Genomic DNA, 14,188 nt, shown 5'->3' on the forward strand with positions numbered 1-14,188 from the left:
AATAGAGTAATTACGAAAACATTTATGCAAACCGATAGAAATCTAATGAGGGAACCGGACGTGCATTGTGTGCCCACCAATTCATGGAAGTACATATAATCCCCCGGAAGAAAACTCGGTACTTTTCTCCGAAGTCATTCGTTATCTTGTTTCAGTCAATTTTGCAATTAGTTCTTCTAACGTCACGTGTCACTTCTTACGTAAATTTTTACGGATGACAGCTGTTAGTGCTAAATAAATTTTCTACAACAGAGGAGCCGTCGTCGATCTCTCTGTGATCAATGTTGATAAAACAATAAATATCGCAGGAAAGATGTTATTTAATCAAAGCAATGATTTTTTCATTAAAAAAGTTAAGTTCCTTTTAATCTCTCTTATTATTTACACTGTTTGTCACGTATGTATTTGAAGTTGATATTATGGTATGAAATTATGGTAAACATATTGTTCTGTAGTTTCATATAAATACTCATGTACAGTTGCCGAGAAAATGTTAACATCGTTAGTGCAGAAACATGTTTAAACAGTGTTTAGAGCGGAAAGGGTACCTATGATATAATTTTGACGAACATTTTTCAATTTATTTAAGGAATTAAATACATACTTACTTAACTTATTATTAACTTATTACTAAACTTAAGTAATTGTTATATTAATAAATATACTAAATTAAAAGTACATATTACAGTAAAGTATACAACACATTATTTATATTGCGATATTGTTTTATTTAGTATATATGACAAATAGAAAAGGATAAAAATAATACACAGTAAAATAAAAATAAAAAATTGGAAAATGGTTAGAAAAATATTCAAGATTATCAATTCGAAACAAGTAAAATTATAACTTCTTACCTTCACTTTACTGAAATGAACATCAATTCTGCGAACCACTTCCTCATAGTGACACCACAGTTGTGCCATTATCAGAGGTCTGTTTGCAATCGAGCCCATCATCCAGATAAATTTAAAGTACGAATCTAAATTGTGACATTCTACTAATACTTCTTCAAAAATTCTGGCCAGACGCCGATCAAATTGCTCCACCTTTCGTATGAAAAAATCTTTCGATTAATATTTTCGAATACCGTTTTTATTTTCGTAACCTCGTTACTTGTTTCGTCAGTATTCTATATTTTCAAAATAAAAATAAGTTACTTTCATGAAAAAGTCTTCTAAATCGTTAGTGAATTGCGTCTCGTCGGGGGAAAGAATTTCATAAGGCACCTCCGCGAAATATTGATACGCTCTATTGAATTCTTCGTAAATGTCCAGAGTCATATTAAGCAGTGATCTCGCCTTTAAACTCGCCATTTCTATTCGTTCTAATTTCAAATAATCTTGCGCAACGTCGAACAACGACTGCAAAGTATAGAAAGAAATTATACGGTACAATATAATCTATAAATTGAAATATAAATTCGTTTTCGACTTCGATTTGTCTACTAGAATAACGATTAATTAGTACCTTTTATAAAATTTTTGTAATTATTGAAAACAAAATTAAAAACTCGGTTCAGGGATGTGCAAAAATGGCGATTTTAATTCCTTTAATAAAAATAGTATACGTATATATATTGACATTTGAATAAGAAATATATCCAATGTAAAATTATGTTCTATTGGGAATATAGTATAGTTTACGGAATTTTGTAAATATTCTTATATAATATTAATAATAATAGATATTATCTGACCTCGACTTCCTTGAGTCTTTTTTCAAACTTGTGAATCCTATCAAAAACTAATTTCTCGTGAAACGTCCAAAGCACAGGTTCACTGGGTCCCTTGAAATAATTCTCAACTTTTTCCTTGAAATATCGAAACGTGTCTTGATAGTTCTCAAGAACAGGTGGTACTTCCAGTAGTCTTGCTTTAATTTCCTCGATGTCTGCTTCGAATAACGTTGATGGATTTATATGCTTCACTGACTGCGACGAATAATAGTAAATTGCTTTGTCCAAAGGGATGTTTCGTAACGTTACATTTCTCCACTTCTCCCATGTATGTACATATTATGATAAAGTGATTCTTAATACAATTTAATCAAGATTAAAGATTGTCAATCTTTCGATACTTGCTAAATTAATTTTATAAACGTTATAAGACAAGTTGAAAAGTCGACTGAGGAAGGTGATTAAAATTTTAAAGATTTCTTTCAACTCCTTTGGTAACAACAGTGTTAAATTAAAATTCTAAAAAGTATTTTTAATTTCCGCTGTAACTAACAATAAGTCAGAGTTAAAATAAAATGTTGCTAACATCAACTAAATTTTTGATTATACTGAATTTCGTAAAAGGTATTAAAACATTTCTTCTTCGACAATAAAATTATAATTTTTCATTGCAATAAATATCCCTTTTCAGGATAAATATCTGTAAATAATCGACTGTAAAAAAATAAATGTTACGTACATACACGGAGAGAGTAATGTAACTTTAACCACGAAATTGCATTGTTTTCCAGACCACGCTAGAGCAGAACGTTATGATCGAATAAGTGCAACCCACTGTTTTAATTTATTCATGACCAGCGTCAAATATGTGTGACGATCACGATTGTGCGTTTTACATAACGAAAGTCAAATTAATGTAATGCAGGTCGTAATTCAAAACTGTGCTGCATATCATGATATTTATCGAATCTATCATTATTTTCGTTCGTATTTCCAAAAGAAGATATATTGAACTTAATGAATAATTTAAACTACCGAAGGCCACTACCGAAGCAATCGGTTTGTAGCAATCATGTTAAAAAATTATAATTGTTACATTGCAGAAATTAAGCAAGCCTGCTTTCTACAAGTCAAACAGGCAATTTGTATTCCTACGATTAACGAAGTCAACTGCAAATCGTTAACCAAGTCTATTACGTTTTAGGCAACTTTCACGTACGCCAGTTTTATTTTGTTATTATCGCACCCATATACGTCTAGTATTTAATATAAAGTTAATTGTGACGTGGTAAATAAACATTAAATAAAATATATCCATTAAATTCTCTGTTTTTCTTTTCGTATTTTTCATTTATAAAATAAAATGTTTACGTACTGCGAGCTAGTTCGAGTTGTACCATTTAATGCAATACATTATACGTAATCAAAATACTTCTACAATATTCATATTCGATCTATAATTATCTCAATTTTTTAAATTTAATTATTCTGAATACATGAGAATTTAATTTCATCAAAGTAAGGAACGATAGATGAAAAATGAAAAATAATTTACAAATATAACGTACTTAGAAATATTAGACATAGAATTTATAAAAAGATACGAATATTTATAGAATAAAGTTATTTTGGAATAATGACCTTGATAGGTGTTGTTAGTCTGAAAAGTGTGTTACCTGTAGTGATTTGAATTAACATTTTCATTAACGAAAATGTTCTCCTGACTTTGTTAACGAATCATTATGGAAAACAGTGAACCAATCAGAAATCAAGTGCAGCTATAACTCCGCCTTCGCAGTCATCATCGCGCCGCTATTCATGCGCTGAACTCGTTCGCCGATTGGTCCGCGTATTTGGTTAATAACTAATTAACAAAGCCGTGAAGAATACTTTCGCTAAGAAAAAGATTCGAGTAATATCAGAAATTGCATTTTCCAAGCGCTTGGTAATATATTTGGGTCACTCTATATTTTATCGCGTATAAAATAATTATACCTTGATTTCGTAGTGATCTCACCTGTCGTACTAAGAGTCATATACCTGAGATATCAGCAAATTCGTAATTTCTTGTAACAGAGCAATCATTCTTTCGAGGTTGTAATATTTCGAGTTCGCCCACATTAAACAGGCACAATGTAACAGAGTTTTCAATTTGAGTGACAAATCTTTAAACTCGCAAGCTTCCACGTCCCGAAAATTGTACTCCAACGGCTTCAGATACAAATTAATGTCCCTGGTTTCGAGTAGCGCTGAAATTGAAAAAGTCGTTCGACAATAATAACCCGTTAGAAACTACGTGTCACGGAGCTGTTTTTCTTTATACTACCGGAAGGCGACGAAATATTATCTGTCGCTAATAACCGAGCAGTTGATGTAACTTTAAGGAAGCATTTAAAAAAAATGTACAATCAACATTACGTAAGCAAAGTGCTGCGCGCACGCGGATTAATCTTATACACGAGACTGTGGGACGGTTTCTTGGTATCGTATTGCCCCTCACAATTAGCGCATGATCTATACACGATTCATTAACCCCGGAACGCCTAGCAGAAGACCCCTTGAACCCACAAGACGAACATCGTCCAATTAAAACTATGTTCTTCCAGAAAAGATTCTTAAAAGTCGACTTATTGTCGTACTCTTGTCTAAGAAAATAAAGAAAGTGAGTTATTAGGCTGTTACGTGTAAAATATCCTATATTATAATACTCGTGTTATGAATGTTTTGGTTAAGAAATACCTCTATGTTTAATAAAATTAACGTAATCAATTATAATAGTTATTGGATAACTATATTAATTATATTGATTATGTTAATAATTAAATTAGTTATACTATTAATTATGCTCATTTGTCTCAACAGTCTTGTTAAATATTACTTACTGGTAATACATTTAATTATATTTGAATTATGAAATGTTACTGGACTGTTAACTTGAAGCACTTACAACAGAAATTAATAGTTCAAATATAAAATATTAAGGACGTTAGAACAATTCAACGATATTGTTATATTATTTTCAACTTATTACAACTAGATGAATGATGATGATATATTCTTTACAATTAACATAGATAATTTTTAGTTTGCATATTTTTCCCGTACGTACCATGTAAAATGATTCATTTAATTAAACGAAACATTTTTTAGAATGTCATTGCATATTAATCTTATCGACGAATGTAGTTCCATTTACATTGTGTTTGGACGCATTTTAATCAGATGAATCCTATCTATCCATTTGTGATACAATTATGAATGTATGACGAAAATGACTGCCAAAGAGATTGTTTTTCTCGCATGTTACAAATAATATTTCTGGAAGTTAAAAGATTCTCTGCCAAAACGTAGCATGAACAAAATTTTATCAGAGCTGTACGAATATAATAATACATACACGGAAATCACGAAACACACCTGTCTTTAATTATATATTAATAAAGAAACCAATTGCGATGATAAGATGATACAGTGAAACGTACACCACCTTGCGTACACACATCTTGTGCGTATTTAAATCAGAATACGCGTATGTTTTAAAAATATAATAAGATTACTATAAGAGGAAAATTCTTTTACATTACTTAGAAATCAAGATCTAACTATTATTAGATAATAGAGTTCATTACGTACATGCTGCCACATGCTTGATCAAATTTGTAAAATACTCCGAATAAGGACTTTCCATTTCTTCCAAAAATGTGCGCATACTGGTCACTCTCGGATCTTTCAATTGTTGATAAAGCGACTCCATATTATTCAGTCTCATGCTCCAATAATTCAACTCTGAAACAATCGATTGACTCAACAAAATCAAAACGATTACTGTGCATTCATTATTAATACGAACAGACGTGATACAGAACTATAAGGACACTCGAAGAACTAAGGATATCGTTTCACGATTTTGAACTTGTTACGATTAATAGAAGACATAGGACATTTTCATCGAACATAAATAAATTCCTCTAAATTAGTGAAAATTGTTACATCTTATTGTATAGAATACATATTCTGGATTATATTTAAAGTTACTATTACTAGATTGCGGATCTTTATACACAGTAAGAGTTACCATTACCTCTTCTATCAAACAGAAATTAATTACAAATGTGTTTATTCTTTTAAGGATATTAGTACAGTGAAAACAGTGCTACAGTATTTTAGAATTTTTTTCCTGTCTTTCGTTACTATATTTTTACTTTAAATACATAAAATCCGCAGTCTAACAACTATTACAAATGAGAATAGAGAGTAAGTCATCAAAGATTCTCACCTGAAATATCCGAGCTATTTTTTAATTGATCTCAGAAAATGTGTAAAAAAAGAAATGTTCGATTCAGACGAGCAAAAAATCTTTTCTATCGTAATAATCGCCACTTTAAGTCAGACATCTCTTTCCTTACATATTTCCTCAGATCATTAAAAATGATGGGCATACTTTAGGTGAAAATCTTAAGTAACCCATCCTATATTCTTTTATGACGTTAAGTAATTTTTTGACGCGTTGAGAACTGACGTCGGATATTCCGTTCACGTCAACGATTATTGACCGTCAAGGTGCGTGTCACAATTTTCGTCAAATCTGAACTCGAACGTCGTTTCTCGTACTATTCACCGTGAATATGTAGCAGTGACGATATCATTAGAAAGTTTTTCTTGATTGATTGGGATGTTTTCGTATTCTTCGTGTCGCGTTGCAACAGTGAAATGTTCGTAGCGAGCCACTGCCTGGGTTACGTTCCATTTATACAATAATTCAATCAGAACGTTAAACGAATGGGTCCTTCCTTTCTCCGCAGGAAGAAGAACGCATTGCTGCTGTTGCATACGAGACACGTTTTTTTTTCAAGCGAAGGCCACATTGAAATGGAAATAAAAAAAGATTTAAAAAAAATCTTATTAGTATAAATAAGAATTTAAATGATCGTGCAAATTAAATCATGTAAATTAACCCCTTGCGTGTACAGATAATTAAATTTAACGTGACGCTATGCGAGAATTTGTCACAAAATAAAACTAAAATATTTCTGCCTTTTTTTTAAATATATTTCTATAAATGTGGGCATTATTTAATTTGTAATAGAAAAGATTAATAAATCGATGCTAATATTAAATAAAAATTGGAAAATATCCTTTTTAAGTTAGAATCAAATTGGGGAAAATAATCTTAACATAATTACAATTATTTTGATTTACGAACTATATGAATTCGGTTTTAAAACGAAATTTAAAAATATATTAAAATACTGCAATAATTTCCTTTAACGTTTAGAAGAATATGCTCTTTAAATAATTCAATATGTTCGTTAAATTTGAATTTGACACAAAAAATGTTTTCAGCTAAGACTCGTCATTTGGACTTAAGGGGTTAAAGACGACTGATACAATCTTTTTATATTAAAAATTTCATTTGTATTATAAACTCTTTGCTATACTGTAGTAGACTCTATAAAATGTAAAAGGGTCGAAAAATCACACGATAGTCAACTAATTAACACGAATACGAATTTAAGAAACGAACGTGTTCTAACAATTTTAAGGCGGTTATCAATTTTTTATTTCTTACATATTTTAATGGTTAAGTCGCAAACAGTTTTCGGTTAGTTTGTGATTTATGAGCCATTCTGTATTTGCTCGGAGAAAGTTTAGTACGTTTTCACGATCAATTATCTTAAAAGGATCAGTATAATTACCAGATTGTTCTGGTATAGGAGGTCCCGTCTTCTTGGTGAACTCCTCATTTAAGATCTCGTTAATTTGAGTCGCCCATTTAATTACTATCTTTTCAATATTACTTTTCAACTCCAGTGTTTTAGGATTAGTTGGAGATAAATTTTCTGGTTGAAGAATATCCTCGATACCCATTGGCATAGGAAGCAAGGTCTGGCCTGTTATTTTTCCTTTCACCTGAATAATTCATTTCGTTATTTAATAATGAAAAATAACAGTTTTGTTTTAGCGAAAAGATGTTAGAAGAATAAAAATTTATTATCGTGTTCTATGTACATTATAATTGTTCCAAAAAAAGAAACTCGTATAAAGGAATTTAACGTTTATTGTAATTATATCTTTATGCAATTCCAATATGTGTTTTAATGTAACGGAACTGTATTTATTCATACGAAAGTAGACAAATGAACAATACCGTTTGAAATTACTATACGATATCACGAAGACGTCTACCAATTAAAATTTATTTACCTGCCAGATTAGAGTTCGTAGATTATAAATTTGTTTTTTTACGTCTGTTCGAGCAACCTCTGGCCAGCCAATGTGGTTTTTTGGATTGGATAGAATAGGAACATATGCCTGGAAGAATGAAAGAATTTAAAATTAAGAGCTTTCGGAATTTACTTTTTCCTGCTACATTTTACAAAATATTTAGAATTCTGCAGTGTCCGCGATGGAGGGTTAGGAAATTATCATAAGTTATCAGCTAATATAGATAAATATCATATGGAACTATGTATATATGTACTTAGGGTAAGAACTTGTTAGTACATAATTTGACTAATTTGAAGACCGTGACTGTATTCTGGTGTTATGATGCCACAATACAACAGGAGAGTTTCCCCAAGAAATGTGAGAATTCTTGTTTCAATTAGAGAATTCAGAACGACTTGTTCTGTCTTAAACTCCTTTATAGTTTAGTAACAAATTGCGAGCGTGTTGAAAATATGAAGAACTTTCCCCTTGTTCATTTACTTTCAACATCTATTAGTGTTTAGAATAATTTATATAGATGGATAGATTTATTAATTTCAACCCTTAGGCCCAGAAATGGACATGGTTTACATAACCTGCAAGTGAAACCATTTATATTATTTCTATTTGTGCTTAACACGTTCAGTGCCGATAATCGACCACTAAAATCCTCACATAATTAAAGCGAAACTAGAATGTTAATATTTTTCATAGAGGGTGGCATTAGAACTCTTTCGCATCCGAAACATTCTAATCAAATTCAATTTGTTCGAATATATTATAGTAAAAATGAATTTTCAAGATTGGCCAGAAATTAGTGTCACTCATATTTGGGTCGCGCGGCGCTCAACGAATGGATCTCTAGCAGCTATAAGTTCAGGTTTCGAAAATACCCCCGGGAAAACATTGTAATCTCTGGGAAACATTTTTCAAAATAAATTGAGTATTGCTCACCAACCAATACGAGGCAGTAAAGGAGATGAGCGATACTGTGCATTTGTCGTTAAAATAAAGCACAAGAACGCTCCAAACTCGAGAATACTTTTTACGATACCAGAACCGATTCTTATATCGACCGAATTCCACACGGACCTGTTAGCACCACCCGAGGGGTAGTTTTCACTCCCCCAGGGCTCAAGGTGCGCTGCCCAAGCTCCGCTTGTTTTGCACGTAATCTGAGTGATTCCGCTGGTGGCCGACATTTCACCGTTAGGAAGTTCGACGACTACAGCTGGGTCTGGCAGAAATTGTCGGAGAGATGCAAGGTCGTCTCTCGTCCGGGGAGTAAAAGAAAAAAAGGTTAATTTAAAATATCTAAAATAAATAAAATAAAAAAGTTTCTAAATTTAATCATCGATCTTTTTTATTGATTTTCCGATATTGGGAGCTTAAAAGATGTCAAAAATTCAAAAGTTTGCGTAGCTTTTAATGCAGGCTGTAGGCATAAGTGTACCGAATATGATCCTAAATGTTGAAGGCAATTGGTTAACCTAGACTTTGAGATATCATTGGTGCATCGTTTCGAAAAACATATTTTCGGGAATAACAAATTCCAAGTTTTAATGATTGCAATACTGATCGTTCATATTATGAATGATCAACCAGCTGCAACTTTCTCAATTTTAAGTCTCGAAATTAAGATTTTGTAAGTTGCTCTATTATTGCGGAGTTATGGTTAAACGCGTAGGCTTGTAACATTCTAACTCCGGTGCTTAATAGCAATTAACATGTTATAAACGTGGAAACACGTCATAGCAATTAGCAGGTCTACTAGTCGCGCAAATCTCTGAGACCTGGTTCTCCCATGCGCCTTTCCATAGCGGCCTTTATTCATAATGACTCTTTCGCGAACAGACTTGGCAAAACGTAACTGGCAAAGACAGTTTTCGAAAGAGTCATTATGGAAAAAGGCCACCATGCTTATACTGGGTGGACAAAAAGTAATTTGCCCCCTTTGAATACTCTACTGACATATAATTTGTTATTCGAAGAGGCAAACGTTACGGTTAGACTGCGGATATTTGTGCATTTATGACGTATGCAGATTTTTAAAATGCAAGAAGACGTAGAAATTAACACACTGTCCAATAGTATTTTTATTTTATAAAAGAAACTAGGAAAGAAAAGTAATTATTGAGACAAAATTAATGAAGAAACAGCTGTTTATAGTAATCACTAGATTGCAGATTTTATGCATTTATGGTAGAGATGAATAGCTGAAATAGAAAAATGGAAAGACGTACGAAAAATTACGCTATTTTCAAGTTATCAAAGTTATTAAAAGAAACAATATAATTTTATTTAATTTTTGTCAGGTTAGAATTGACTTTGATCATTTCTATCTTGCATAAAGACCCGCAGTCTAAAATCACGCGTCCGCGTGTCAAAGTTTGTATCAGAAAAAGCATTCGAACTGCAGTGAAATAACACGCTCGTGTCAGTTACAACATATGCGAGATGCCAAATGAAGAGAGTGCAAGAGTCTGTAGCCGGTTGACAGATATTTATTTGTCAGGTTCTTGGATCGCATTATTCCGTATTAGGCATAAAATCACGTATTTGGCTACTTTCCCCCATGCGAAATGCTTCATTTTTTCCGGCAGTAAAGATAAATTGTAGAAAGGAATTGTTCAAAGTACTCGTTTCGTAAACCGAATAACAATCCAATAAAATTAAAAATTGTAAAATATTCACGACGTTTGTGGATAAATGTGTGAGTGACACGCGTATGTACATAGCATGACTTCCATTCTATTCAAACTTGTATTTCTAACGTTTTCTACGTTCAAAATTAATTTTGTAAAAATAGTTAGATATCCACGAAGTATCGTTAATAATTGTATTAAAGACTAAGTTATATTAGCGACTGAATAATCTGAAAAATTTCGTATCAACATTAAAATTATACATATTTTACGCATGCAACACAAACCTAGTGTTACTATACTTGGCAGTGCTATATTTTTTCTTTCGTAATTCGCGAAGTTAAATAACATTGAATAATCGAACAGTAAAATTGTAATTCGCGCGTCAAAATTTATGAACCTGCACGATTTGAACTGTGCAACCGAACGCGAATGTAGTCAGTGATTGTGGAATGGTTTACATTACTTTCATACTACGACGAAAATAATAAGCAGACAAAATTAAAAAATAAACACTGAGAGACATTGTTGCAGGTAAGCGTTGGATAAAATCTTTAGAAAACATCTGAAAACGAAATTAGAATAGATAATAAAAAGTAGATTTCAAGATAGATATTTATAAAGAGAACTGGTAGTCTTGTCGAAACGTTTTCACATTTCAACATTTTTACGTAGAAAGTGAAATAAAAGTTATCATGTCGCGTTAATTAGTATAACTGTTCTCACGATCGCCATTTATGTTTTTATGCGATTATCCTTGTATGCTAATCAGCTGTGTCGCATTTAACGGTAGTTTTATTTTAATCGAACAAACCTCGGGTTAATTAACCTCTCGTTAACACGTACGAAGTTTAATGAAAGTAAAATTAAAAGAATTAAGTTTTCATTAAGGTGTACAGTAGTACGGGAGAGCTAAATTCAATCATGTTATCTGAACTGGATTACTTCCATTCGATTTTATGAACGGACCGATACTTTTTCCAGCTAACTTTAAAACTATTTACGATTTAATTAAGACAGCAATTATTACAGTAGCAATTACAGTATATATTGGTAATTATTGACATTATGAAGCGATAAAGGAAACCAATTGTTCCAAAGCAAACTGCTTTTCATTAAGGAATGTATGTAACACAAATCTAAATAACCAAATTTATATAACTAAAATTATTATAATTACACATGAAATAATTTTGTTTCATAGTTTTGGAATAGTTAAGTTTCCCAATTCTGTAATAATTTTATAATAATTGAATATTAATATCAAAAGTAAACTTTATAAGGAGTAATATTCCACGTTAGAGTAACAATATTAATCTGTTTCAATGTTATGATATAAACTGTTCTTAAAAGCGTAATGTTAGTATAAAAAGCTTTAAAATATTTCAAAATATTTAGAAATAATTAGATATAATCTATTTAAATAGATAATAAAAAACCAGATTTTTTAAAGTCTCGATGCTACTGTACCACCATAAATGCTTGACATACAGTCGGAGTAAAAAGTACTCGTGTACATTGAATTTTTTATTCTCGATAAATTATCGACATTTAGGGTTGCTATAATTTCGCAAAAAATAGAATGAACTCATTTTAAAGCTTGAGGCTCTTACTTTTGCCAGCCACTATTTATTTTCTTGTAACACGTGCTTGTATGATATAGCAGTTGGGAAACTGGGGGTGTAACCCTTCTCGAAAATATAATGAATTGAAACATCTGTAAATGCATTGACAAAATTTGTTTGCGATTGATTTCAACATAGACTTGAAGACCAAAGTCTCCCCTTCACAACAACCCCTTTGACGAAAAAAATCGTGTTTTAAGTTCCGAGGGTACGTTATGTGGGGGATGTTTCAATTTTTAAATCTGTGGATGATTCATACGTTTTCTCAATGTTTTTGGAGATGATTCAATTTGTAATATTTTCGAGTAAATCACAACGGATTGTAAAGACAGGGTTTTTAAACTTTGAAGCGAGTCCACATTTATGATCGTATGACACTTTTTTACAAAATTATACCATCTCTAAATAAAATAAAATGATAACAGTATTAAATATCGACAACTTGTTAAAAGTTAAAGATACGAATACTTTTCGTACTGGCTGTATTCCCGGATCATAATACATTAAATTCAGCCTTAGGGTAAAGAATGAAAAGCTACTAACATCCTCCACAAGAACTGCCAATTCTTCGATCGGATTCGGAGCCATGTCACCCGGAATCAGCAAGTCCTTATAATTATTCTCGGTAACTAGCTGTGGTTTCCTCTTTAAGAAGTACGTTAGCTTTCTCTTGGATTGCGTTATTTCTAGATAAGGTGTCAAGAGGCCAGCTGGTGTGACTTGCAATACAAGGATCATCTCCGTCGGTGTACCAAAAAACTTGCTAATGAGATCCTACGTAAATGGGGCCGTAAAAGGAACCTGATCAATTCTAGATCCGTTTGAACCGACATTTTTTGTGATTCTAACGCGGTGAGATAACAACCATAGCGTCCCTGTTATTCACGCGTTGCTCCTCAAAATTCAAAATGATTTTTTAGCCAAACGTTATCGAATACTATTTCATCAACGAAATATTTAATCTCGTGTATAAATTTTAAATTGATACAAGTAATTGTCTTCGTTCTGCAATTTCTCTCACAACTACTATGACAAATATTTCATTGTCGTTCGTGAAATTCTCGAAGAAAATTTAATATCTGATAACAAAATTTTAATAACGTGGCAATAGATTTTAATTTTGGTTTAAGAAGAATTACACGCATTCTGTTCGAAACCTTCAATTAGGGGGATTGTTTAAACAGTTTAATGAATTAAAAATGTCTCGATACTTTACGAAAAAGCTAAATTTTGTATTCATAATATATGTACAGTAGATAACATATGTTAAAAATTGTACCTAACTATAAGATGATCGAGAGAGGTTAATGTCGCAGATTTTTAGTATCTCCATTTTCACAATTACTGTTATTGAATTAACATCAGTTATTATGTAACAACTAATAACGACTAGCAACGACTAGTTTATTTTAATAAGTATATGTACATCCTACGTTTTCAATTCAAGTAAGAAATTGCAATTTGTTTTTAAATAATTGGATGTAGAAAATACTTGTAAAATATATAGGTACAACATTTTTATATTTTATGAAAAAGATTTAAAATTATCTATTGCTGTTTGAACTTTCAAGGTTAGTAAACGTAATCAACGTATGTGTGTAATAAAAGGCAAGATGCTATGGAGTATTAGATATAAAAAAATATTTTCTCGTTTTGTAATAATTTACTACAATTACATGAAACATGTTAAATACCTTAAAGTCTACGTTTGATAGCATTTTCAGCCATTTGTCAGCCTTCAATTTCCTTGACAGCGTAAGATAATTATAAATGTAGTCAAACCGATCATCTTCCTCCTTCTTTTCATCTTTATCAGCCATTTTTATATCATGTCCCTCCTTTATTAATATTTATTATTTCATTTAAATTCATTTGGGATTAAATCTATGTTGCATATATATTTATATATATGTTATATATACTTATATATAAAATATATTTACGGAAAAAAATGACGATACAATACGTAGGATCTCAGATACGTTCAGAGACATAATTGAGATGATATTTATCGAATGTATAGCACCTATGTA

The 14,188-nt window shown here is 31.4% G+C and overlaps 2 protein-coding genes across 2 annotated transcripts; both read right to left on the reverse strand.

The window, feature by feature from the left end:
- Positions 1–1,099: 1,099 nt before the first annotated feature.
- On the reverse strand, positions 1,100–9,087 carry LOC144468446 (dynein beta chain, ciliary-like). The gene is made up of 7 exons (XM_078177911.1): positions 8,935–9,087; positions 7,883–7,990; positions 7,375–7,588; positions 5,312–5,464; positions 3,719–3,927; positions 1,700–2,008; positions 1,100–1,364 (listed from the first exon to the last, which is right to left on the reverse strand). Exons 1-7 carry the CDS (start codon positions 9,085–9,087, stop codon positions 1,125–1,127), a joined length of 1,386 nt encoding a protein of 461 aa, XP_078034037.1. The 3' UTR covers positions 1,100–1,124.
- Positions 9,088–12,391: 3,304 nt separating this feature from the next.
- Positions 12,392–13,975, reverse strand: LOC144468447 (dynein axonemal heavy chain 17-like). Its single transcript, XM_078177912.1, has 3 exons — positions 13,850–13,975; positions 12,633–12,929; positions 12,392–12,556 (listed from the first exon to the last, which is right to left on the reverse strand). The coding sequence occupies exons 1-3, from the start codon at positions 13,973–13,975 to the stop codon at positions 12,392–12,394; spliced, it is 588 nt and encodes a 195-aa protein (XP_078034038.1).
- Between the last annotated feature and the right edge of the window lie 213 nt (positions 13,976–14,188).

The sequence above is a fragment of the Augochlora pura genome, chromosome 4, assembly GCF_028453695.1.
Source record: "Augochlora pura isolate Apur16 chromosome 4, APUR_v2.2.1, whole genome shotgun sequence".
NCBI lineage: Eukaryota > Metazoa > Arthropoda > Insecta > Hymenoptera > Halictidae > Augochlora > Augochlora pura.